This window comes from Oryx dammah, unplaced genomic scaffold (assembly GCF_014754425.2).
Source record: "Oryx dammah isolate SB20612 unplaced genomic scaffold, SCBI_Odam_1.1 HiC_scaffold_21, whole genome shotgun sequence".
NCBI lineage: Eukaryota > Metazoa > Chordata > Mammalia > Artiodactyla > Bovidae > Oryx > Oryx dammah.
In genome coordinates this window covers 76,787,584-76,814,199 of record NW_024070205.1, presented here as the reverse complement: position 1 = coordinate 76,814,199, position 26,616 = coordinate 76,787,584, and the positions used below count along the sequence as shown (strand labels likewise).

Sequence of the window (26,616 nt, the reverse complement as noted above, 5' to 3'; positions counted from 1 at the left end):
CACATTACCCACATCACACCCCACACCCCCACACCACAGCACACACCACACACTTACCCACACCACACCACACACCACATACCTACCCACATCACACATCACACACCCACCCACACCACACCACACCACACACTTACCCCCACCACACACCCCCACCACACACCACACACTCACCCACACCACACACTTACCCCTACCATACACCACACACCCACACCACACACCACATACCCACACCACACACTCACCCACACCACACACCCACACCACTCACCCACACCACACAGCTGTCAGGTGAAAGACCACACGTGTCAGGGCTGGGAAGAGGCTCCACATAAGCCTCTCGTTCTCGTCTCTCTCAGTAAGCAGGTCAGTGAGGACCCTGCTTCCATGAGCCCTCCCCACTCCGAGAGCCCCACACCTGCCAGTCACTCACCCTGGGCACAACACCCTTAACCAGCAGACTGGGGCTGAGGGGCAGGCGGCAGGAGCCATTGAGGGCAAAGAACTGCTCCACCTCCTCCAGGCCGGCACGGAGGATGCCCTGTGGGGGGAGGGGGTGGGGTGAGGGCCGGAGGCTCCACCGGAGTCAGGCCTCTCCCCGGCCGGGTGCCCAGTAGTGGCTGGTATGAGAATAATCACCGGAGAGGTGTGGACAGCCTCCTGCAGACCGCGATGAAGGAAAACCACCCCCACACCCCTGCCCGGGCCAGCGCCAGGCCACAGCCCAAACACCTGCAGAGACGGAACAGATGGCAGAATGGCTCATGGGGCCGCAGTGACCGTGAGGTGGGCCACAGGCCAAGGAGGAGCTGCCCCTTGGGCCGTGGCCAGAGAAAGCCAATAATCTAGACTTTATCATCTCCCAATTTTTAAAGGTTAGCAACCAGGATCCCTAATATTGGCCTAATACAGGCCCGTTGTACAAACATAAAGGTGCCCCTTCTGGCGGTCCTGAAATGGGGCTCACTGCACAGTGAGCAAAGGATGACTGGCTTTTCGCCCTCACTTGGCCCTTCCGGCTGGGTGCTCTTACGCGGTGAACCACTGATACAACTTGGCTCAGCCTTGAAGGCAAACAGTTAAATAAACATTTTAATACTTAAGAAGCCAAAGAAAACACACCCATGGTTTGTAGCCTGTAGATTAGAGAATCACCTCCTTTCAGCCCCTCACCAGCGATGGTCATGTGCCATCCTGCTGGTCAGGAGGCCTGAGAAGTTACAATTGGCTGCAGAGGCCCAGAACCGGAATGGGGCAGAGGCAGCCTCGCCCTGCTCACCTGCCGTGCAGACGGGGCAGCCTCCCGGACCTGCTGGGCCAGTTTGGCCAGGGTATTAACAAGCCAGCACTGGCGGTTAAACTCCTCTCTCAGCCCCTTGCCACAGCAACACAACAAGGCGGCCAGCAGGTACTGGTAGCGGATGCTGAACTGAGAGTCCTTGAGGCCGTCCTTCAGCAACCTATCCGGCAAAGGGAAGCGAGGCAGTCAGAACACCCAAGGGAGCACAGGCAAGCGGGCTGGGGAATGGGCAGACCCAGCTCCAACTCCCTGGAAAACCCACCCCAAACTTGGGACAGAAAACAGACTCTGGATATAAAAACTGATACAGAGGTGTTCATCCACCTCTCAGCTTGCCCATGCTGTTTTTAAGTAGAGTTCAAAGGCCTCATGCATCTGGTTTCTCCTTTATATTTCTGCCACATGGGGGTGGAGGGGAGGACCAGGGATGATTCCCTACTCTGCTTACCATAGGGGTGGGCTGAGACCCCCTGAGGAAAAGGTGCTGGCCCAAATACTGCAACCCAGACGGCTCAGCTCCCCACCTGGCAGTGCTAAATCACTTCAGTGGTGTCTGACTCTTTGCAAACCCTCGGACTATAGCCTGCCACGCTCCTACGTCTGTGGGATTCTCCAAGCAAGAATACTGGAGTGGGTTGCCATTTCCTTCTCCAGGGGATCTTCCCAACCCAGGGACAGAACCTGCGCCTCTTCTGTCTCCTGCACTGGCAGGCGGGTTCTTTACCACTAGCGCCACCCAGGAAGCCCCCATCCTGCAGGCTGAAAGTCAAGTACTCCCAAGTGAGGGAGACAAGTCTACCTCTCCCCTTTCTGCACAATTTTACCAGAAGAAGTAGTGAGTCACTCTCAAGTCAGAGACCGCTCGCTTCAGGAGGAAGCGCACCAAGGGGCTGTCCAGGTAGCATTCGTACTTTAAGGCCTGGGTGGGAGAGAGGGGACAGGGGGCTTTGTAGACTGTCCGTACTCTATACCAACCAATATCCCTGTAGAATACAGTCTGTCTTGGGGTCCCGGGGGCGGGACCATCGGAACTGGAGGGAAGGCCAGCCCACTCACCTGCACGAGCTGCGGCAAGTAGTCTAGCAGCTCGGCATCAGAGAGGGAGCCGATCCACTGTACGGCCATGCGACGCACCTCCTGGTCTGGGAACCTGTAAGACAGGGCCCAGAATGCTGACAATCCAGTCGCAGGGTCTGAGGCACAGGAGTGAGCAAGCACCCTCACACCGGGGCCTCAGAGGCACGGGTGGAGAAAAGGTAATGACTTCCAGAACCTGCCAAAGCCACTAGGAGTCCTAAGCACCTTTTCTGGATTGCAATCCTTGAGAATGTCCCAGCCCACGTTAGAGTCAGCCTCAGGCCATGGAAGTCACTCTCATTCCCTGTATGAGCTAAGGAAAATGAGACAAAGTCCTCAAACCCACTCCCAAAGATCTCTTCCTTAATTCTCACTCTGCTAGAAATTCCCATCATCAAAGAGCCTTCATGAGAGTCAAAGTACTGTCACTTCTTGGTACCATCCTTTAATGCAAAACTTGTCCGGTGAATAGCAGAGATCACTGTATATAAGCCAGTATACCTAGCCAGAATTAGTTTAGCAGAGATTAGCAAATCCATTGCCTCAAAAAGTCCTGAAGGTAAGATGCATGGATTAGATACATGTTAATTACTAAGAGTAGTAGAAAATAAGCCAAGAACAGTGGGTACCATCTAGGGGTTTGAGACTGGAAGCCTGTGTCCCTAGCGGAAAGAAGAAAGCGATGGCTTCAAAAGTAGAACTTTTGAAAAAGTAATAAGATTTGGGTTAAACAGGTGTGTGCATACATCAAATCTCAGCAAATGTACACATAAGGCTCAGGCATTTATTTATATGTATATTTTATCTCAAAGGAAAAACTGTAAATAAACATTGAGCTCTAGTTAATGATATGCTTGCTAAAGAATTTAGGAAGGAGTTATGATGTCTCAATTTTCTTCAAAATGCATATAAAAATGATATATTGATGGAAATACATATACAATAAATCAAATGTAATAAATGCTAAAGGTTAGAATCTAGGTGGTGGGAATACGGATGTTCACTATTTTCAGTTTTGTTGTATGTTTGGAAAATGTTCATAGTATAACATGAAGGGTAGGGGTGGAGAAACAGAAGTGGGAAAGCCCTTAATTTCCACGCCCACGTGACTGCTCAGGCAGGACTTTGGGTCGGGAAAGGTGGGTGTCGCGACTCACGTGGCGTGCAGGAGCCCCAGGGCGTCCTGGTGGTTCATGGGGGTCCACTGCGCCAGCAGAGCATAGGTGTCGGGGAGGCAGGCCCACTCCCAGCTGGGCGCGCTGGCAAGCACCAGCGGCAGCGCGCTCACCTCCGCGTGGCAGTAATACCGCTTCTCCCACAGGCGCTTTTTGTCCGCATCCGTGAGCCTGGGGGCGGGGGCGGGGGCGGGTGAGAGGGCGCGGGGCCAGCTGTCTGCAGGGCGCCCGGCCTCCAAGAGAACGCTGCGCCTCCAAGAATGCAGCGCGCGACGACTAAGAAAGTCCCGAACTTCCCGCCTAGTACCCGAGGGGCGCTGTGAACGCCTCCGTCCAGGCTACACCCAAAAGCCCTTAAGTCAGAATGGGGAAGGCAGATGCTCTCCGTAAGGGGTCGCAACGTGTGAAGTGAACTTTGGGAGCCAGAGTCCAGATCTCAGGGACATCCGGGCCAAGCACAGGATAGGCTGCCCCTCCTGAGGATGCACTGAGGGCATCACCGAGGGCCTCTCCCAAGTAGAGCCACCAGAGGGCAGCAGGCCCCACGCCAGGGTCTGGGCAGCTGAGAGGCCTTCTGGGGTCCTCGGGGGCCAGCTGGAGCGCCTGCAGCTAAGGGACCTGGCCTGAGATGAGGTGTCCAATGGGGGAGGGAGCTGAGGGGCGGATGAGTAAGGGGTCAGCAGAGCGGGGGGGGGGGGGGGGGCGCCCGGCGCCCTGATGGGACAGGAGCGAGCAAGAGAAGCCCCAGCTCTCTCATTTCCTCAGCTGCCACAGGCAGGGCCATGCCAGAGCCAGAGAGGTACAGGAGAGGACAGGCCAGGGAGCGCCCAGACCCCATGGCTCCTCAAGCTCCTCCAAACCAGCTGAGAGAAGAGGCCCCCAGGGGGAGATCAGCTTGGGCTCACAAACCCCTGAGAGCTGCCAGCTTGCCTTGAGAGCAGATCCTCTTTGGAAAGTGGCAGGGCCAGAGAAACACCAAGGCTGTGGGTATGGCAGGGGCAGCAAGTGGGGGCACGGTGGGAAGCCCAGCGGCCCCCAGGGACAGCAAACAGCGGACAGCTCATCTGCGCTGGGCAGAGCTCTGGTGCTCCTGGCCAGCTGATCCTGGGTCAAGTGCCCTCTGTGGGGAGGGGCATTCCCAGATCTAACACCCTCACTCTGAGCTCTCCACTCTCCTAAGGCCAGCTTTTGAAAAAGCTCTAGGGGCTGCAGAGCCCTCTTTCCATGACTTCTCGCCCAGGAGGCAATCAATGCCCACCCCAGCCCACCTCGCCTCCCAGAGCAGGAGGACAGGGACCCACTGGGAGGTCAGCTGGCACCCGAGAAATTCACCGGAGGCCTGAGTCACACGTGGGGCATGCCCTGCACCTCACCAGTGGAGGGACTCCTTCTGCATGATGTTTTTAAGCAGATGTTGGTCTTCCTCCCGGAGGCTGCCAAACTCATAGCGGGGGCTGAACTTGTCTCCAGCAGGGCTGGTGAACTTGATGTCAAAGGCTGAGGTGGGAAAGTCAATCTGCGGGATGACATCGGGAAAGTGAGGAGAGAGAACCACCCGGGGCTCCAACTCACTCTTACCTGCCAACATTCCTGCCTCCCTCCCTCCCTCCCCGTGGATTCTTTGTCTGTAAAATAACCTTGTTGGACCTGGTGGTCACTACAGTCCCTTCCAGCTATAACCTCCAGCAAAAAAATGAGAAGGAAATGAAGAGACAGAAAGAAAAATGGTCAAGTGAGGAAGAGACTGGGCTGAGATGCATCTAGGTGAGGGGACTGGTCCCAGGCCAGAGCTCTGGAACAGATGTGTGATTAGGCCAAGGCTGGCGGGTACCACCTGATGGAAGCTGGGACCACACGCGAGGCGAGGGCCCTGCCAACTCTGAGGCCGCAATGCTGCGTCCCCTTCCTCTGTGCTGCCACGCTCATCCTCCTGTAACGGATGTCAGAGCTCAGGGAGACCGTCCTCTAAGGGAGTTCCACATTCCTCCATTCAAGAAATGTTTATTGAAACCTAATATACGCCAAGCATTAGGCCCTGAGTACAGAGTAGTAAATACGACAGATAAAAATGCCTGCCTCTTGGAGGTTTCATTCTGCATCCACCTGGATATTCCATATTCCAAACCAAAGCATCTCGTGACCACAATGGAGCCGGAGAGTGGTAACTAGACCTTGGACCTGACCGACTCCTCCCTTGTCCAGAGAATGGGTCCCCCCACGGGCACCAAGAGGGGATGGCTCAGCCTACTAATATTAGAGTTCATCACAAGGGGCTCTGAGGAGCTGAGCCCTGCTTGGCAAGGGTCTCAAATCCTGCCTTGGGCTCCTTGAAATCAGGTGACCTCCAGGAGACAGGACTCGGACTCTGCAGAGACGGCCCTCCCACTCTGCTCCAGCCTCGCAAAGGGCGGCCTCCGCCAAACCACCCCACGCCCCAGCTCCACATGCTCTGCTACCGCCCCGGCCCAGACCTCCGGGGGAGCCCTGGAGCCGCCTCTGGAGGGGTCTGAGGGTGGGAGGGACAGGCTGGGCTCTCACCTGCAGGATCACACTATCTGGCTGATGGAAATTAGGTGCACTCCAGCGGGCACTGGGACTTTCCTGTGTTGCTGGCCATAAGCCCAGAAGCTTCCGGCCACAGGTCAGGACTCTAAGGGAGATGGAAGAGGGGATGAGCCAGCAAACCCAGTGGCTAAGGACATGGTTTTCCTCTTGCTTCCCCATCCAAAAATCTGCCTTTTCTGCTTGAATTCTCTGCCCAACTCTTCTCTCTCATTCTCCCCTAGACCACCAACTTTTCCTTCTTTCAAGCCTTAAAAAAAATCCCCCTCTCTCCAGGAAGCCTTTCTAAGCTCACCACACCTGGGGTGGACGCCTTCATGAGCTAGAGAGGGGGACTGGTCCTTCCAATGATAAGACCAGATGGCATTACCTGAGCACGCATTTCCCTGCCCCTTCCCACCAGTCCTGGGCCATGAGTCCTGCCCAGTAGCTTCCTTGGTCACACCTCTGCCTAGGCCCTCCTCCAGCCAAGGCCACATACTGCCTGAAATTGAAGAGCGGAGCAGTGACCCAGCCCAGAGCTTCAGGCACCCGCCGCTGCTTGTTGGCCTCCGAGGAGCTCCCAGGCGGGGGCACGGGCAGAGCGTAGAGGGTGGCGCACAGCAGGGTCTCCCGAGGCAGCCGGTTCAGCTGCACAGGGAAGCAGATCCTAGGGAGGATAGGAAACCAGATCAGCCAGTGCTGCCCCTGTGGCCTCCAGGGCCAGGCGGCCAGGACGGCAGGCTGAGGCTGAAGGCTCCGCCTCCCACGTGCTCCCTGGGGAAGCCTTCCTGCAGAACCAGGACAGACCCTAGACTGCAGGCAAAACTTCCCTCGAGGCCCTCGGGATCACAGTCCAGAGATTCTGCAGCCTCTGGGGAGAGTCAGGCAAACATCTTCTGACTCTGAGGCTCCTCAGTGTAACCAGACAGAACTCACTTAGCCAGAGCCACCTAGAGTTCAGGTGACGACATGACCCGAACTGTCTGCCGCACTCCTTGAGTTTCAGGATTTCTGCAGAGGGTCCCCAAGAGCCCATTTGCTGACAGTCCTTTTCCACTGAACAATCCCTGCCACCAGGAAGCAGCAGAAGGATCTCTTCCTCCTGCTGACCATCCCCACCGCCACACAGCCCTCCCCAGCCCCCTCTTCTCCTAACCCACCAGGCACAAATAGTTTGTTCTCACCCCCAACATTTTGAAAACCAAAGGGATAAAAAGAAGGGGCTCCTCCCGGCCCCAGGGTAGTGAGAAAGCAAATGGCAGGGTCCGAAGAAGTCAAGCACAGAAGCCCCGGGGGACCCAGATGGTCTCCAGTCATCTGAGTCACACCACACCCAGCCTCGCCCTCCAAGTTCAGGAGCAGGCCCTGGGGTGGGGTGAGGGGGAAGGGGAGGGGAGCTGTGGGAAGAGGGAGGACCCGCATTACCTTTCGGGAAAGCTGTCCCGGGGCCAAAGTCCATGCTGTCACACCCTTCTGGCCAGCCCTGGGGCCCAGCAGCTTCTACGCCCGAGGACACAGAGGCAGGGCGGCCACCCCCGTGGTGAGCAGCTTCATGACCAGCAGCTCCCCCCACCGTGCCCCTCAGTCCTGGGGGAACTTCCACCTAAGCGGAGCACTCCCGCCTCCCTGCCAGAGACCGGCAGGGCCCTGCCCCGTCCCTACCCCGGGGGCCCACAGCTATAATTAGGACCCCTGCAGGAGCCAGCATGCATGCCAGGCCCGGCTAGGGGCAGAGCCAGGCTGCTGGGCCTATTTTGAGAGTTAGCTGATCCACACACTACGGTGGGGGAGAGAACCGGCTGGCCTCACAGCAGAGAGGAGACGAGCTAGTCCCGATCCTTTCTTTTCGCCCAAGAAGAGGCTTCCAGCTGGGCACCCAGAGGAAAAGTGGAGTGTGGAAACTTTCTGAACCGAAACCAGCAAGTCTGGCCCCAGCCAAGGCCCGCTTCTCCTCGCCCCTTGGGTATATCTGGTATTCTGAAATCTCCCCATGGACCGTCACCTGGGGTCAGTCAGGACAACCAGTAGGTGAGCTGCAGCCCTGGGCCTCCTCCCTTCTGCACCCCATCCCTCAACAGGATGGCACAGGGGCCAGCTCCTGCCAGCAGGGGTCCTGGGATGTGCCCTTCCAGTCCTGGTTCTGCCTCTCCCAACCTGGGCCAGCTATTCACACCTCTGTGCCTCAGCTTCCTTATCAGTGAAAAGGGGAACAGAGCGTCACGTGTGTGACATGTGTGCATACTGTGTGCTGTTCTCTGTGTGACACTATGGTTACCGCACTGGAACCGAGTTACACATTTAGTCCTTCCATGCACAAATATCTTCAAGTGTCAGTCACTGCACCAGTCACTTGGAACAGAGAAACCGGAACTGAAAGGGCTCCCCCAGCTCAAAACACGGCATAGAGAAGAAAACATTTATCATGCACTAGGTATCGTGCCCAGCACTTTGCTTGCAATGTCTCGACTGCTCTCAACCCTACAGGGTAGGCTGTATCACCATCCATTTTGGACTCAATGACCTGCCCAAGGTGGCACCTGCAGGGAGGAGAGGATGGTGGCACTCCAAGCCAGTGCTCTGAACCCCACACTGTGGCACGCCCTCCCACGCGCCTTGGTCTCGATCAGGAAGGTGCCCATGGGCGACCTGGAGCGGCAGCGCTGAGACGACCCCTTCCACGAGGCTCTAGGCAAGAGACCAGCCCCATGGGGCCTGAGGCAGAGACTCAGGGAGCCCAGGGCAGAACATGCTGGGCTGCTTCCATGCCTCTGATGCTCCGCGGGGAACGGCTCACTGTGGGGTCTGCCTGGGCCAGAGCACTGTAACGCACCCCTCCCTTAGCAGCAGTGGTGAGTCAGAGTCCCAAGGGGATGATGGAATTCCGGAGCCTTTTAATGCAGCCATCCTCCGCCTCCAAAGAGCCTTTTCTGCCCTGGCGGCTGCTTAATCAGAAAACCGTATTTCCACCTTTACTGCTCTAAGAACCGTAAAAGTGGACGGGCAGGAGACAGGGGCTGCCCTCCGTGCTGCTCGTCCCACTTCAGCCACCGGTAAAATGGCCCACCTCTCCCAGACCTCCAGGCTCGCCATGCACCTATTTCAGCACCCCATGGCCTTACCAAGGACCCTCCTCCATCTCCTAAGTCTTCTGGTTTGTACATAAGGACTCAGAGATAAGTCAATCTGGGAAAGTGAAGCTGGGGGAGCAACCAAACTCCCTGAGTGGATGGAGCACAGCACGGAAAACGCACAAGGCACCAAGGTTCTGCAATGTCACCAGCAAGGCACTCGCACCTCCGTTTCCTTCCTGTTTTGCTTGGCTGATGCCTACCTTCCTGACAGCAAATTACTGTTAATAGCACGGTGTTACTATCCTGTGCTTGTGGTTTCATGTTTATATCTGTAACCTATCTCATTTCAGTGCCACAACTGCCTCTGAGTTAAACAAATGTCCCCACTTCACAGGTTGAGAAACTGAGGTCTCAGAGAATCTAGGACTACAGGCAGAGCTAGAAACAGAGCTTCACTCCTGCAGCTCCAAGGCCATTCTTCTTCCCCACAGGCAGCCTTTCCTCCCTGATATGTAAGGGAGAAAGCACACAGTCCGGTCCCCTTCTTCTACAGGAAGTTTAGGAACAAGGGGAAAATGAGACTCTATCAGACTAGTTAAACCTTCTAAGGGAGACAAGATTAAAATGATGAATTATTATTAAGACTCATGTCTATATGGTCCTTCATGGTTTACAACACGCTTATATGATCACTTCTCATTGGAGACTCATAACCACTTTAAAGTTAGAAATTACACCAGTCCTCATCTAAGAGTTCTGGAAGTGGAGACTCAAGATCTAAATGGCTCTCCTGGCTAGTCAATGAGAGAGCCCGGTTTAACCTGGGTCTTCAGAGGCTGAGAGAGGGTCTACGGTGGGCCCTGGAGCCTCAGGGGGAGGTCGGCGTGGGAGGAGCGCTTACTGCTGGTCCCAGATGACGAGGTGGAAGAGGTACTTGGAGAAGTGGACCCGTCGGGTCTGCAGGGGGCTGCACAATTCCTTGCCGCCGTGGCTGAGGGAGCAGGAGAGGTAGAATTCCTCATAGCTACAAGGGAAAGGAGGTAAGTCAGGCCCTCGGCTCCCAGACGGCATCTCGGCACTGAACCACACCAAGCTCCGTTTCCCCCGGTTACACTCTTCTCGGTCTGCGGGACTGGAACACGCGGTCAAGGGGCCAGACACCAGGTAGGATCTGGGGATGCGGGCTCTGGGGAAAGCAGCTCAGCCTGGGTGCCCCTGCCTGCCCTGAGGCCGCATGTGGAGCCTCTGCCCCTTACTGGACTCAGCTCGCAGCCCCGGCCCTGTGTGTACATCTGCGCTGGTGCACGTGCGTGGGGAGTGGGGGCCGTGGGAGCAGAGCGCGACAGATGCGGACGTGAATGCCGACACAGGGGGGGTCCCTGCACCGACAGGTGCCTGACAGAGGAGGGCAGTGAAGGCCCAGGCTCCCAGAGTCGCCTTTTGTTCTCCGCCAGTCGCCCAGAGGAATACATTAAGCAGGGAACAAAAAGAGCGGGGAAGGGGGTGAGGGTGCGGGAGGAGGGCGGAGTGGGAGGTGCCACAGGCCTGATCCCCTCGGGCCAAGGGGGCCGGCACGGTAGGGCCTGAGGACCACGCTAACGTCCCCCACCAGGCCCCCGCGGGCCTGGGGGACTCCAGACAAAGGGTCTGCCGCGCCCCCGCCCCGCCCACTGTGCTCCGGGGAGCTCGGTCACGGTGGGAGGGTGCACTCAGCCTGGGAAGCCGGGAAGCGGCCATCTGTCGCTGCCAGCGTGTCCCCCTCACCGGCCTCGGGTGGGAGGGGCAGGGATGCCTCTGCAGCCAGCACCGAGCGAGCAGAGCAGGAATGCCAGCCCCGCCCGCCGCTGCCCCTTCCCCTGCTGCATGTCCCTCTTCTGTGTCCCTCTCAGTGGGCGCACGGGGCACCACCGTGCCACAGATCCTGAATTGAGGGCCGTGGAGTCCCATGCAGACAGAAGGGCATCTGAAGTGACACTCGGCTCGCTCCCTAGCCCCGGGCCAGGAGCCCGCATTCACCTGGTAGCCCAGATGATCGGAATGCGGTGGGTGGCATAGACCGTGAAGGCCAGCGGCCCGGAGAAGTGGCAGGCCTCCTGAACCAGGGCGTGCTTGCGGCTCCCAGGCACCGCGGTCTGGAAGTCTGCGTTGAACGTGTTGCAGTACAGCTCCACCAGGTCCAAGATGGCAGCTGTCAGGGCTTCCACAACCTTCTCTGTTTAAGGAAGGGGACGGGGGAAGGGCACGGAGGCTCAGTGAGCCCCATCGTGCGGGCAGGGCACTGCCTGGGACCGCAGTCCTGCGCCGCCAGTCACACGTCTGTGCTGAAATGCGGAACCCAGGAGCACAGCACGTGCTGCTCACGAAAGGAAACATGCTCAGTCCTAAACACGTCCTTACTTACATGTGCTCCTACATATTTCGTGTTGAATGTCCTTTCTTTTAGGACATAGTCGGAATACGAGTTATCAGTTACCAGGAAGTCACTGCTTAGCAAAACAAGACCAACAATTGTATGTTGGTCACCAAAATAATACTTTTTGACCCACAAAATCTGAAAGATTGGGAATCACTGATCAAGAATCCTGGAGATATGAGCAACATAAATTTCTAGGATATGAGCAACATTCTGCTTGAAAGACTTAAGAGGGGATCCTAGGAAAAAATTCTTGATCGCTGTTGCCCCAGGCCCCTGCTAAATTGGAAACATGGGGGTTATGAGCCTAAAACCTACTCAAGTGAAAGTTTTCCCATTTGGAAGCCGGGGCGCCACGCCCACACCCACACTTACACCAAGTCATCTCCATTTCCCAGGGACACCATAGGAATAACTAGGAAAAATAATGCAAAAACATTTTGTGGAAAGAAATGCGCTCTCCAGCTGTGTCCACACCTCATATAGGAAAACACACACAGAGAGGCAGACCTGGACCCATAAATCAAGGGAGCCGGGGAGAAAAAGGAATCTGGGCAGAGCCCGCGGTTTTCACCATCCCCGCCCGTGAAGAGAGCGGTCCCTTACCTCGGTGTTCCCTCACGGCCAAGACGGTGGGATCCTGTTGGGAAGAAAGGAGGAGAAGGGGAGCTTCAGGGCCACAGTCCTTTCCATCACAGCTTTTCATAGCCACCCTCATCTGGACCAGGCTGGACCGAAATTCGAGGACCAGAGGTTCCCCAGGGAGGATACAGTGACAGTCTGTACCAGATCCGTGTGACGGACAGTGAGCCACAGCAAGGATACAGTCCTCGTGTCCACCCAAACTAGCCATGATACAGCCACTGTGTCCACCCAAACGAGCCAGGATACAATCATCATATCCACCCAAATGAGCCATGATACAGTCATCACGTCCACCCAAATGAGCCAGGATACAGCCCTCCCGTCCACCCAAACGAGCCAGGGTACAGTCATCACGTCCACTGAAACGAGCCAGGGTACAGTCATCACGTCCACTGAAATGAGCCAGGGTACAGTCCTCCTGTCCACCCAAACGAGCCAGGATACAATCCTCCCATCCACCCAAACTAGCCAGGATACAGTCCTCCCATCCACCAAAACAAGCCAGAGTACAGTCATCACGTCCACCCAAACGAGCCAGGATACAGTCGTCGCATCCACCCAAACGAGCCACCATACAGTCCTCCCGTCTACCCAAACGAGCCAGGACACAGCCATCGCATCCACTCAAACGAGCCAGGATACAGCCACTATGTCCACCCAAACGAGCCAGGATACAGCCAAAATGTCCACCCAAACGAGCCAGGATACAGTCCTCCCGTCCTCCCAAACGAGCCAGGGTACAGTCCTCCCATCCACCCAAATGAGCCAGGATACAGCCGTCGCATCCACCCAAACGAGCCAGGTTACAGCCATCACGTCCGCCCAAATGAGCCAGGATACAGTCCTCCCGTCCACCCAAACGAGCCAGGGTACAGTCCTCCCATCCACCCAAATGAGCCAGGATACAGCCGTCGCGTCCACCCAAACGAGCCAGGATACAGTCATCATGTCCACCCAAACGAGCCAGGGTACAGTCCTGCCGTCCACCCAAATGAGCCCGTGTAGCCCTCGGGCCACAGCGTTTAGATCGCAGCGCCAGCCATGCAGCTGGCCCTGTCTGCACAGCACACAGCCCCCACCGTGGCACCTCCCGTCCCAGGCTCGAGGAGATCTGGTCTTGCACCCCAGTGGGTATGTGAACCGCCAGGCAGCACCTCCGTGACTGTGAGCAGCCTTTGCCTGCATTCCTGGCCTCAGTCCTGGTGGCAGGCCCCCAAGCATTGAAAGTATATATATATATATCCTTTTCCCGCACTCAGACCCGGGGAAAGGAGACATGCTTGGCCTCCATTTCCCAGGAACTTTGTGACCAAGTGTGCAGAAATGAAAGATGCAGGTAGAGGGAAGAGCCCTTCAGTAAGTGAACACCCCGCCACGTGTTTTCCCGCGCTACTCCCCTCCTCCTTCCCCATGCTAGCACTCTGCACCCTGTTACCTTCTGGATTTTAGGCTTCACTCGGGCAGGGCAGGGGGGCAGCTGGTTGAGAGCACTGGTGATCTCAGGGGTTTCCACGGCAGCTAGGGCGTTGCAGATGGCCTTGACGGACTGGACCACCCTGTCGGCCTTCAGTGGGAAGTCCTCCTGCAGGAGGCAGCACAATGAAGCCGGCAGGCAAGTGCTGAAGGGGAACAGGTTGGGAGGGTAACCTGTGGGACCCATGCTTTATTTTCAGACACCCAGCATTAGCGAATATCACAGAGCTCCTGATGAATTAAAGGAGCCATGCCCACGTTCCCCAGTGCTTTCAGCCATCCTCACTGAACCTCGTCTTATCTCCAGCCTCCCTCTGTCCACTCATCTGTTTCTACTACACAAACACATGCGGGGTCTCACCAGGGTGACGTGCAGTTTTAATAAAATCGATGCACAGAGAAAGAAGAGCAAGGGGCGCATTTGCGCACGCAGCTTTATCTCTCCCACTAGTGTCGAGCCTGTCCCGGAGGTCTCATCTCAGCCCCAAGGCCATGCCAGGCCCTGCATCATGGCTCCAGCGGCTTTCCATTCTGGAATCCCTTCACCTTCCCTGCCCTGACTACCTAAGTAAATGCAGATCACAGACTAAACTCTCACTTCCTTCTCAGAGCCTTCCCTAGCAGTCCCCCTCTACATCACTCTCAAAGAGCCCTTGATTACCCAATACCAACCTGTTCTGTCTACTAATAGCTTTATGTTACTATTTCATTCTTTTGGCAGGAACACAAGCTCCCGGAAGCCTGACACAATTCTTATGCTTCTCCACCCACAGCGGCCACTAACATAGGGCCAGACTAGTACAAAAAAGGCATTCAGAGAACTCATCTCTCATCACAGTAAAGGTCCAAGCAGAGGCTGCTAGAGCAGGGAGTCTGGCAGTCAGCGGAGGGGTGAGCTAGATACAAAGCTATATCCAGCTCCCCCAGAAGGATGACCACCATTTAAACAGCATCAATGAGACAGGGATTATTTTTGAAGACCACTATGTGATTTTCTTCAACTTCACAGCATGTGGCTGCTGCTGCTGCTGCTGCTGCTAAGTCGCCCCAGTCGTGTCCGACTCTGTGCGACCCCATAGACAGCAGCCCACCAGGCTCCCCCGTCCCTGGGATTCTCCAGGCAAGAACACTGGAGTGGGTTGACATTTCCCTCTCCAATGCATGAAAGTGAAAAGTGAAAGTGAAGTCACTCAGTCATGTCTGACTCTTAGCGACCCCATGGACTGCAGCCTACCAGGCTCCTCCACCCACGGGATTTTCCAGGCAGGAGTACTGGAGTGGGGTGCCATTGCCTTCTCCGTCACAGCATGTGGGGTACATGTTTATTCCTATGGTTTTGAGGCTTAAAACTCCATGTGAATCCAAGTGGGGAGAGTCCTGGCCCTTGCCTACCTTTGGGATCTTCCACCTCCGGATGGTTTGCCACCTGTGACTCAGCACATAGGAGGTTCCTGGCCTTGTTCACAGGACATTCGAGTTCTGCAGCGGGGCAGCAACTCTATGTCTCTAAGCTTTAGAGATGCTGTGCTCCAGAGAGAAGATCCGGGAATGCCTCCTGACCTGCTCCCACAGAGGAGCAGAACCCTTCTGAACACACCTGCCAGCCACCCGACAGCCGGCAGTCTTGGCGTGCCCATGTGCTAGAGGAATGAAAAGCGCTCTGCTAATAGATTTCAGTGTCTGCTCCAGATCCCTTTAGGGCTCACTGATCCCAGGAGGACGGGGGGAGGGGCAGGAAGAAGTTTGGGGCCGCTGGGCCAGCTCTAGAATTTGTACTCACATCAGCCAACAGGAAGGCATCCACCTCATTGTGGTAAGTGTCGAACAGAAGACTCAGGGCCTGCCTGAGGAGTTGGGACAGGGAAATGTCATAGGAGAAATCAGGACAGATCCAGTGTTCTGGAAGACCCATTTTCTCCCTCCTCCTCAGCTCAGGAATCAGGCTTTGGTTTAAGGGGGTTTCTGCTCTTCCCGTCTGTCCCATGCAGACTGAAGGCCAGAAGTCCCTTCTGTGGGCCCCCTCTTACTTGGAGAACGTGGTAAAGTACTAAGGGAAGGCACGTCACACACCCTGGAGTGGGGGTCTTCTCTTGTGAGACTCTGGACCCCGTGCCCGACACCTGCAAGAAGCCGGGGCCCCGGCAGAAAGGCAAGCAGGGGTGTCCCGAGGGTCCCCTCGTGCTCTCTGTTTGGCCCACATCCAGGACGGCACCCGCTCTCACCTGCTGATGGTCTGCTTGACTGGCCTCTCCTGCAGGTGGATGAGGTAGTTCAAGGTGGAGGGGCTCTGGTCATCATTCACCTGTGTGAGCAGCACCCTGTTCAGAGAAGGGCGCTGCCTCTACCGCAGCCCCCCGCTCCTGCCCCAGGCCCACGCAGCGTGCTCCGCGTCCCCGTGCAGGCCCCCCTCCCCGGCACACACGAACCGTGCGGGCCAGGTCACCGCGCACGGCCTTCTGCTCCATCAGCTGCAGCCGGATGTCGACGCCAAACTTCCGACAGTACTGAATATACTCGTGGCTGCCCAGGGCGTGCTTGCTGAAGGGACAGAGGGACACGGCCGTTAGCATCCTAGAGACTCAGTGGAACTTTCAAGGGAAGTGCACACCTCAGCCGAGGGGCAAGAGAAACAAGAGGAAGGGGAGGCGGGAGGGGGCAGTATACCTGTGTTGTACCCTCTACCTTGGCTGCTGGGAAATGTCACAGCAGAACTCAGGGAAAGAAACAGAGGTGTGTCTAAAGAAAAGCTACCTAATACAGCTAATCCTCGGTCTGTACAAACACTAACTTTGCTAGGTATTTATTACTGTTATCACTGGTTCAACTCCAGGGGTGGGAACTTCTGGAGAGAGCGGGAAACAGATTTCTCAGGGGTAGTGTTTAAACTCCATCCTCCCTGGCGGCTCAGACAGTAAAGCGTCTGCCTACAATGCAGGAGACCCGGGTTCAATCCCTGAGTTGGGAAGATCCCCTGGAGAAGGAAATGGCAACCCACTCTAGTAATCTTGCCTGGAGAATCCCTTGGACAGAGGAACCTGGTAGGCTACAGTCCATGGGGTTGCAAAGAGTTGGGCACGACTGAGCGACTTCAGTTTTCCTCTTGGCTTTGGTATATATGTGTGTTAGTTGCCCAGTCGTGTCCAACTCTACGACCCCATGGACTGTGGCCTGCCAGGCTCCTCTGTCCACGGGATTCTCCAGGCGAGAATACTAGAGTGGGTTACCATTCCCTTCTCCAGGGGAATCTTCCCTACCCAGGAATCGAACCTGGGTCTCCTGTACTGCCGGCAGATTCAATCCCAACTAAGCTACCAGGGAAGCCTAACTTTGGTATATAGGACAGATCAGAAGCCAGCACAGGTGGTCTTAAGTCCCCCGACACTGTGGTCTTTGCTGAGGCCAACCAAGCAAACCCGCCAAGATTCCAGGTGGAATTATCCCCAACCAAAGTCCTGCTTCTCACCTCCCTCTGGGTCATGTGAGTGTGAATAACAATATAATCTCTACAGACGACCTGTATGCCATTACCCCTGCTCAGAGGACAACACACGAGACCTCCGTGCCCCTACCCTGCCCAGGCTCCAGAGAAGGCGCACTAGGGGGTCCCCCGGTGATCCAGCCCCAAGCCGAACCTTGGTCAGAAAGGAAGCCTGGGATAAGGGCAGACAGAGTCCCCCCTGCAGGCCAGCTCAGCAGGCCTGGGCCAGGTCCCAGCAGCTGGGGAACAGAAGCCGGAAAGGGACTTCCTTCCTCAGCAGAGTCGGGAGTCTAGGCCAGAAACAGCGAGAAGAGCAACGCAGAGAGCTCTGTGCAGAAGCCGACAGAGGGGCCCAGGCCCACGGCCAAGCCAGGCCGCTAGGACGTTAAGTGAGTTGTCCACATCCAGAGGGGCCAAGCCTCTGAACTGGGCCCCCCCTGCTGAGACTGGGTGGCAGCCGAAACCTGGGGGTGGGAGAGGCTGGGCCATGGGGCGGGGCTGGCGGGAGTGCCCGGGAGGAAGGAAGAGGTGGCGCAGGTGGGGGAGGCAGCAGGAAACCCAGCCCTCCCCTGGGACCATCTCAAGGTTTTTATCGGGGCAGCCTGCATCCTGGACTGCCACTCCCACTCAGCGTCAGCCCCTCTGCTAGGCCAGGGGAGGAAACCCAGGGCCTCCTGGGAGCCAGCAGCTTTCTGGAGCCCCTGGAGGGGCCTTCCCACCTCCACTCAAGGCAGGTACTCAGGGGCCTGGGCTTTTCTATTACACGAGAGGGAAGAGAAGAGCCCTGGTGGAGGAGGGGCTCCTGGACCAAGAGTGATGGACACAAGTCCCCAGAGAGCATGCCTGACTTTCTCTGTGGAAGGCCTTCCTCTGCGTGCCTTCAAGGTAGAGGGAGACAGGCCTGACCCTAGGACCAACCATCCTCCTCCACCTCGCCTGCGACACTCCCCCTGCGTCTTGGCAAGAAGTCAGCACCTGACCACTTATCCACCACCTCTGAACTCGGGCTGAAGGACTAGGGGCCGTAAAGGAAATGGCAGTATCCAGCTGACCTGGATCCTCTCTTTGGACTGGTCCTTCTCTGGGAATATTTAGGGATTGCTCATCAGGGTGTTCTCATCTATAACCCTTGCCACATTTTACAGAAGAAGCTGAGGGCCAGAGTCTCACAACCAGTTAAGAGGCAGCCAGACCCCAACCCGCTGAGCTTAGGTGCCCACGGTGCCCACTGCTCCTTCTGTCAGTGGCAGGGGCTCTCTGCCAGAAGCCCCTGAGTCTGGGGCCCCTTTTATTCTTCTGGGGGAAAGTAAGTATACATTGAACTTCCCTGGAGTTGTGCCATGTAGGGCCCTGCCCTCTTCTTTTCTCAGTTTTCCTGTTGAGGGCACAGAGACAGGAAGGGCCCACAATACCCCTGAGAAGCCAGCCAAGAATGGCTCTAGTCACAGATCAGGCGTCCTTGCCTCTCGACCTGCATGGAAGGGAAGGAGCAAGTGGCGGTGTTCCCCGCACGCCCCTCAGCCCCTCAGCCCTGAGAGGCAGCCTCTTCTCCCCATTCCCAGCATCGGCTGCACCAGGCAGCCAGGGACAAGGGGAGCAGGTGGCTGAAGCTTGAGGGGGAGGGCAGATCTCTCTGTTTCCTGATCCGCTGACCTCTGGCTGATTCTGCAGCCCGCCACACAGCCGTGCCACCCGAGGGGTGCAGCCCCCTCTCCACCAGCCCAGCCCCCCAGAGCCCGGAGCAGTGGAAAGAAGACTGGTCCCCATCAGACTTTCCAGTGAAGCTGCTCGCTGCAGAGGACGCCGAACGGATGGGCGCTGGAGGCGCGCCTCTGGTGGGGAGGACAGCCAGCCCCGCATGCCAGCGGGGCAAGGGCTCGCCGGCAGAGGAAAGGGGAGGAGAGCAATTGTGGTTCTTACCCCTGGTCCTGCAGGGCACTCTGCCCAGTCCTCCTCCTGACCCCGGCCGTAAAGACACTGCTCATAATCTAGCGCAGGAGAAGCATAGCCCCCCACCGCCCCCACACATCTCTCCACGTGCAGAAGTCTGCAGGCAGATACGATCTTTGCCCAATCCCAGTTCCAAGCTCTTTCCACAGCAGATTTGTCTCAGGAAGCCAGCCAAGCCCTCTGGAAGACCGAGCTCCTGGGGAAAGCGCGACGTGGCTGAGAGTATGCCCAGAAAGCAGGAGTCCTGCCTGTGGCCAGGCCTCGAGCCCAGCGCGCCCCTGCGAAGCCCTCTCACAACCCTGCGCCCCAGAAGACACGTGCCACCTCCTGCCCACTTGGCCCTACCCGCTCACTCACTTCTGCAGGAACTCCTCCAGCCCACAGGGCTTCAGCACAAAGTCACCCACGTCGACATCCCTCAGTTCATCACGGGTGTAGCACAGGGTCTGGTAGATGAGCAAGTCTACAGTGGAGGAGCCTGAAAGGGGTGAGGCGGGGGGGCAACGAGGGGGTCACTGCGGCAGGCGGGGCTCAGCCTGAGCCCCCTCGCCCTGCAGGCCCAGCACCAGCCAATGAAGCAGTCTGGGGTTTCAAAACAGTCACCCCTGCCCCACCTCTGAGGACGCCCACGCCGCCTCCCCCTGACTTACAATTGCAGGTAAAAGTGAGCGGCTCCCGCAGGTTGTCGCACAGCACAGTCACCTTCAGGTTCACCTCGTCCCCGAGGTGCTCCGGGCTCGGGGTGACAGCACTCCAGACATACCCGGTGAGGGAGTAGTCCTGGACATCAGAGCCGGATCGGAGGCTGCACAGGAAGAGAGGGGAAGACCTGTGCCTTCGGGAGACAGTGGCGGACAAGACGCCTGCTGGGACCTCCGTCCTGAGGCCCGAGGGCCCCTCCAACTCCACCCCGCCTGCGGCCCTCCAGGTCTTCAGGCCAGGATGGGGACAGCAGGGAAGCATCTCTGCTAAACCATGTCCTTGACACATTTGTTACAGCTGCAAAACGTTTCTCAAGCTGAGTTGAACATTAGGGACAATTCTAAACAACACAGCTTTCCGTATTAAGTTCCGAGGAATATTTTTCTGAATCCATTTCCTTTCTCTTTTAGCTCCAGATAAGATTACACCCTTTATCTCTATCTGGGGTATATTTGCTCCTAAGGGCAACTGCTCCTTAAGTGATTGGAATACTTTGTTAGAGCCAAGGTTCATTAATTTTGTCCAAAATGTGAAAATTCTAAGACTCCAAAAGAGCCTACAAATACCGGTTGCAGGAAGCACCCCATAGTTATAATTGAGATCTATTACACATGGCTCTTCTTCCTGCCTAGAAAGTTCTGAAAGGAGTGAGTCTCCTCCCCGTCCCACAGCCCTCCCTAACCCCGTTCTTAACTCTTACACATCCAGCATGTGGCAAAATGCAGCAACTTCCTCATCTCTCTCCTCTGAGACCTCAAACAGCTCGTGGCCATTGGCGATGGTGTGGGGCCGGGAGCCCACCTTTAAGAGAAGAGCAGCTGACTCAGAGCCTTTCCCTCATCATCCCCTTCCCACAGGCCACTCCTCGATCCAAACTCTTAACCTCTGGGTGTAAAGGCTTCCTGGCGAGAGGGGCGTAGGAAAATGTGGGACTTTCAGGAATATATTTATCTACTGTCCTGGGAGACTAAGAGCCAAGTTGAAAAAGCACTTGAAGTCTTGGCTGAGTTTGGAAGCCTAGATGAGATGGATGTGTGTGTGGCCAAACCTCCTTCCGGAGAAGCCAGTGTCTAATAAGCTCAAGCCTGCAGGTCAGGCAGCACCTGGACCCAGGGCTGACTTTCTGGGGGGTGCTCTCAGAGGCGTGGCGGGAAGCTGAGCGGACAGCCGTTTCCCCTATCCCAGAACGGAAGCCCATGGAAGCAGGTTGCCCAAACAGTCCCCAAGGAAGCGGGGCCCTGGGCAACACTTCAACATCCACAGCAAGCCCCAGGGATGCAACAGAGAGAGAGACTAACAGACCACAGACGGAGGCGATGACTCAGACACACGTGCCTTCCCGGTCAATGCTGTCTGAGGAATACAGTGTCAAAGCAGCTTTCTGGGCAGGAAAGAACCTGCTACAAGGGTTAGGTCCTCCTGGGTCTTTACTCTGCTGGTCCCCTACAGCTGGAATGTCAGGGAGCCTGCCTGAGCTCCGCTTCTGGTCCAAGAACACGTGTGTGCCACCTGGGATTCTCAGACAGGACCTCCACCACAGGGCTGTCCAGTCATCCACAGAGAGTTTTAAAGCAGCCCTCCAACAAGGCCTGCAGCACAGCCCCGGGGGGACAAAGTGGAGGAGGGGCTGGTGCAGGTCTGGCCTGACAGACCTGCCCAGAGCCCCGGGGGAGGCCACCCACAAGGAACGAAGTGACGGCTCAGATGGAGCGCCAGCCGGCATCGGGTAAAAGTGCCATTTCCGAGAAGCCGCGCACCAGTCTGCTCACACCAGCCCTACCTCTCATCCTGCCTGCCCCGCCCCAGGGCAGATGGCAGCAAGTGAGCTCCTCGTTTGAATATCCAGTTCGCTTCCTCTGAGTGACCCTCCTTCACTGGCCTCGCCCCCTAGGCGGGGGTGGAGGGTGTGCAGAGAGGGGAGGGCAGCGTGGGGGCTGTTGGCATGGGAGGTCCCGGCCCTGCCAAGTTCGTGCTGTGTCCCAGTCAAAACAATAATGCCACTGTCAGCAGCTCACCCACAGAAGCAAGAGCGACAGAGTGACAGAGACAGAGAGACAGACAGGGAGGGGAGGGGTGGCGGGGGCAGAAAACAGAGTGGCCGGCGAGGGCCACGCAGGCCCCTTCAGTGCCGCTCACGGGCTCCGTAAGAAAACAAAACAAAGCCACTTACGTTTGCCCGGCCGGCAGGCCCTGGGGGCATCGCCTGATGCTGGCCAGGGGCACCTGCAAGGTAGAGGCTGGCAGCAGGGGCACCATGCTGGCACATGGAGCCAGCCGTTTCCTTAGCTGGCCCTGCAGCCCCAGGACGAGGAGGGTCGCTCCCGCTGGAGGCCCGGCGAAGGCGAGGAGGTGGTGTGGGCCGGGAGCCGGAAGGGGCCCCGCTCCTGGGGTGAGCCCCCACACCAGGCTGGGGTGGGGAGGACCAAGGCCGCATGTCCCCCTAAGAACGGGCAAGAGCTCTGCTTTGCCCTAGCTTCTTCAAGGAGACTCTGGATCAAGTTTCCCCCAAGAATTCTGATAACACACAGGGGATGTGGGAAGGGTAAGAGCTGGGGAGGGGGAAAGGGAGCCACAGGGGTGCCCACCTACCAGGGTGGCCCGACTCGGTGCGAGCAGGCCCAGCTGTGCGAGAACAGACTCTCCCTGTCCCTATAAATAGCAGGAACAGCCCCACCTCTCGGAGCAGGGCCTTTAAAGAGCCTGGCGCCCTACAGCTTATCCCAGGAGCTGCCTCTGCTCTGGGGACTCTCTTAACCAGCACAGGAAGGAAGGACCACGTGGCTTTTCCAGAGTCGTGGAGGATCCCAATTACTGGGACGTAACGTGGGAAAGCCCCAGTGTCCGTTAAGACAATGGGTAAGGAGAAAACAAGGCTGGAATGAAGTGGAACGCCATTAGCACAGAAGGCATCTGCCAAGGGGTGCCTCTTGGCTCCTCTGGGGCCAGGGTTTCCAGGGCCCAAGGGTGAAACACGAAGCAGGCTTCAGGTCCTTCCCTGAAGGGGATGCTGCTGACACTTTTTAAACCAGAAAAAAAAAAAATAAATAAAATAAACCAGAAAAAAAACCTACCCTGTGCTTCTGTGTAAATACTTTGCTATTGTATACTATGTATTGATAAAAGTGAAACTATTATTGTTATACTGCATACTTTTTTCTAAATATTTTCACTGCAAAATGAGATGGATGATGGTGATGATGGCACAACAACAAGAATGTACTTAATGCCACTGAATTGCATACTTACGACTGGTTAAGAGAGTAGATTTATGGGATGTATATTTTATCCCAGTGAGAGAGAGGCATGCGCGTGCATGCACAGAGGACAGGGAGAAGACAGCAGGCCAGAGAGAGAGAGACCCGGAGAGAAGTGGGGGAGAGAGCACAGAGAGAAAGTGAGCGAGCACAGTGGAGCTTTGGGGTGAGAGGCAGCAGGGCTCTGCACCGCGGTTCATCACGCAAGACGCTGAGAGGTCTGGCCAGGACGGGCTCCGTGAGTGCCAAACATGGGTCAGGCTCAGGACTCAACCCCATCGTCACGCAGCACTTTTGGCCGAGCAGAAAGTCAGAAAGCAGAGGCCGTTCGGCCATGGAGTCAATGCTGCAGCTCCTCACCCCAGGTGTCCCCTAATATCACTAAGCGGGCATTCAGAAACGCCCACACACACAAGGGCCGCTTGGCCGGGACACAGGAAACTTGGCCCTGAAAAGGAGCTCCCTCTCCTGGCGTCCCTCCTCCCTTCCCCAGCCTGGCCTGGGGCACCGTGTCAGAGGCAGTGTCGCCCCTGAAGGGGCGAGGGTGGAGCAGACCTGCATTCGGACAGCGAAGAGGAAAGAGGGCCTGTCCTGTTTCTGAGGGACAAGGGGGACGGGCACAGAAGAAACAGAGGTCCTCACCGGGGCTGCAGAAATGCGGCGGTTCTTGCCGGGTGTTGCGTTTTTCCGGTTGGCGCAGCGCGAGGCGTATGTGCGGGGGGGCACCTGGGGGGGCATGGTCTTGCTCCGGGCCACCGGCTTCCCAGGAGTGTCCTTGGCAAAGTCCAGGGGCCGCCGACCCTCCTTCCAGCCCCTGGTGGCATCCCGCAGCATCTCTGCGTCGTAGGTCGACTTCAGGTTGAGCCGCGTGATGGCGTCATTGATACCGTCGTAGTCCACGGACCCCAGCGGCCGCCCCGGACTCCCACCTCCCAGCTCCTCCTCCTCTAGGATCCGGGGCCCCAGCAACTTGCCTGGAGGTTGTTCAACCAAAGAGAAAGTGTTGATGTCACTGGGCTGGGAAACCTTGGAAGAGGAGGGGGACCCCTTTCTGGGAGGCAGGGGAGGAGTGTCCCAGATAGAGACTCGGGGAGGCAGAGGAGGTGGGGACAGTTTCTTAGAAGAGTCTTCTCTGTGCCTTGGTCCTGGGGACAAGGAGAGCCCCCCATCTGAACCATCAAAAATGTACAGATGGTCTTCGGCCAGGGAGCCTTTGGGCCAGGGATCTGGGCCAGGCTGGGAGCCCCGGGAGGTAGAGTGGTTGGGCAGCCCTTCCTGTGGGGAGACTGAGTTGTAATTGAGGGTAGGATCGGAGCCAGAAAGACGGCGTAAGAGCTTGAGGTCCTTCCGCCTTCCCGCGGGCTTGCTGTAGAAGTCCAGAACGGGCTCATCCCAGCTGATCAGAGAGGGCTCTGCGTCCTGCTTTGCCCTGCTTTCCTCCTTGTCATGCCGAAGCCGGGACAGCGCATCGTACTCCATCTGCAAGGCTTCAGCCATGGCCAGTTCTTTGCGGCTGATGCCCACCGACTCCAGGGACTTCCAGTGTTCCCCACTGCCCTGAGTCGAAGACATGGTGAGGATGGGGGACAGAGCAGACAAGGAAGTCGTCTACTTCATGGCAACGTCCGGTCTGCAGGGTTGTGGCATGGTGTCTGGACACCTGCAAGGAAAGGGTAAAAATATCAGTCATTAGGTCTCAAAAAGAGATGGGTCGGCAATCTGACTGGGCGCTAGAATCTGGGCCACTGCCTGTTTCTTGAGTGCCTACAACAGATGGAAAGAAACAGAAAGATGGAGAAAAAAACAGAGAGACACCAGGAGAACTTTATGTATCTATTCATCCACCCTTCCATTCATCCATACATGTTTCTATCTCTGGTCCCCAAATCCCATCTTCATCTCGCTTACAGGTACCCCAAGGAAAGAAGGAGGCACCTTGCATCAGCAAAGACAAAAAGATAGAGACAAGGGCTCTACAGTCAATTGACAGCTCTCCAACATGAATGGACCTAGAGATGATCATACTGAGTGAAGTATGTCAAAGAGAGAAAGACAAATTCCATACTGATATCACTTATATATGGAGTCTAAAATATGATGCAAATGAACATATCTACGAAACAGAAAGAGAGGCACAGACACAGAAAACAGACTTGTGGTTGCCAAGGGGGTGGGGATGGGGAAGGCTTAGGCGTTCGGGATTAACAGATGTATCAAAACCTGGGGACAACCCAGTGTCCATCAGCAGGTGAGTGGATTAAAAAATGTGATACATCCACACAGCTGAATACCCCTCAGCAACAAAAAGGAATTAATTATTGATGCATGCAATAACACGGATGAATCTCAAAATAACTATGCTGAGAAAAACAAGTCAGACAAAAGATTATGAGTATGTAGTATTCCATTTATATAAAATTCTGGAAAAGGAAAACTAATCTACAGTGAAAGTGCAACTGTTAGTCGCTCACTCAGTTGTGTGGACTCTTTGCGATCCCACGGACAATAGCCCGCCAGGCTCCTCTGTCCATGGAATTCTCCAGGCAAGAGTACCGGAGTGGGGTGCTATTCCCTTCTCCCAGGGATCTTCCTGACCCAGGAACTTAACCTGCATCTCCTGCTTTGACAGGCAGATTCTTTACCACTGGCCATATATATGTATGTCAAAGTTTATGAAGTTGCACACTTTAAGTATGTACAATTTACTATATGTCAATTATACTTCAATAAATCTATAATGAAAAGTACAATAAGGCCCTATGAAACAACTAGTCAGACTGCACTGAGATCCTCCCAAAATAAATCAATACAAGCAATAAAACAAAACTTGCCAACAGGTAAGACCCGGGTGCCTGATGAAGGGAAAGTGTGCCAAAATCTTGATTTCTCTCAGCCCTTGGGAAACCAGACAGGAAGATCACACACACACACACACACACACATACATACACACACACGCCTGGCCAGCTGCCTCTGCCGTGAGCAGCCCCGTTCACACACACACACACACACACAGACACACACACACGCCTGGCCAGCTGCCTCTGCCGTGAGCAGCCCCGTTCATTTACTCCAGTGTTGGCATCCTTCTCCTTCAGGTGCTGTGGGATGAAATGGCATGAAGACATGGTCGTGATGACAAGGTTAGCCTGGACCAGTAGTTCTCAACCCTGGCTGCATATTAGAAACACTGGGGGAATTTTTTAAAGTACTGAAGCCCAGGTACTTTCAAGAGATTCTGATTTAATTGGTCTGCAGTAAGGCAGTAGTATTTTTTAAAACTCCCTAGGAGACTTTAGACTGTAGCTGAAGCTAAGAACCACAGACCTGTGTGTGTATGTGTGTTTCAGATTAGGTTGGGACAGCTGAGTGCGAAGTAAGTCACTTCTGATGCTTCTCACCAGCAGCTGAGTTCACCATTTCTAAAATTATAAAAAATCCTTGATTTTATTGTACTGTTTTGCCCAGCAAGTTACAGACACACGAAGCATGTCCTTCCTGATAAGAAAATTGAAAACATCAATAGAAAAT

General features: G+C 56.0%; 1 protein-coding gene across 1 annotated transcript in view; it reads right to left on the bottom strand.

Annotated features, from left to right (window-relative positions):
- PIK3C2B (phosphatidylinositol-4-phosphate 3-kinase catalytic subunit type 2 beta) overlaps positions 1–26,616 on the bottom strand; it is a 66,561-nt gene that overhangs the window by 21,979 nt on the left and 17,966 nt on the right. Inside the window, exons 3-21 of the mRNA XM_040262999.1 lie at positions 23,728–24,745; positions 20,532–20,632; positions 19,780–19,934; positions 19,487–19,607; positions 16,128–16,239; positions 15,924–16,003; positions 15,482–15,545; positions 13,664–13,810; positions 12,190–12,223; positions 11,187–11,382; positions 10,072–10,194; positions 6,599–6,766; positions 6,094–6,205; positions 4,929–5,071; positions 3,538–3,726; positions 2,360–2,453; positions 2,128–2,222; positions 1,283–1,463; positions 437–544 (exon numbers count right to left, since the gene is read on the bottom strand). Coding sequence (XP_040118933.1) covers positions 437–544; positions 1,283–1,463; positions 2,128–2,222; positions 2,360–2,453; positions 3,538–3,726; positions 4,929–5,071; positions 6,094–6,205; positions 6,599–6,766; positions 10,072–10,194; positions 11,187–11,382; positions 12,190–12,223; positions 13,664–13,810; positions 15,482–15,545; positions 15,924–16,003; positions 16,128–16,239; positions 19,487–19,607; positions 19,780–19,934; positions 20,532–20,632; positions 23,728–24,657 — 3,153 coding nt within the window. The 5' untranslated portion in view covers positions 24,658–24,745. The remainder of the gene's footprint in view (positions 1–436; positions 545–1,282; positions 1,464–2,127; positions 2,223–2,359; positions 2,454–3,537; positions 3,727–4,928; positions 5,072–6,093; positions 6,206–6,598; positions 6,767–10,071; positions 10,195–11,186; positions 11,383–12,189; positions 12,224–13,663; positions 13,811–15,481; positions 15,546–15,923; positions 16,004–16,127; positions 16,240–19,486; positions 19,608–19,779; positions 19,935–20,531; positions 20,633–23,727; positions 24,746–26,616) is intronic.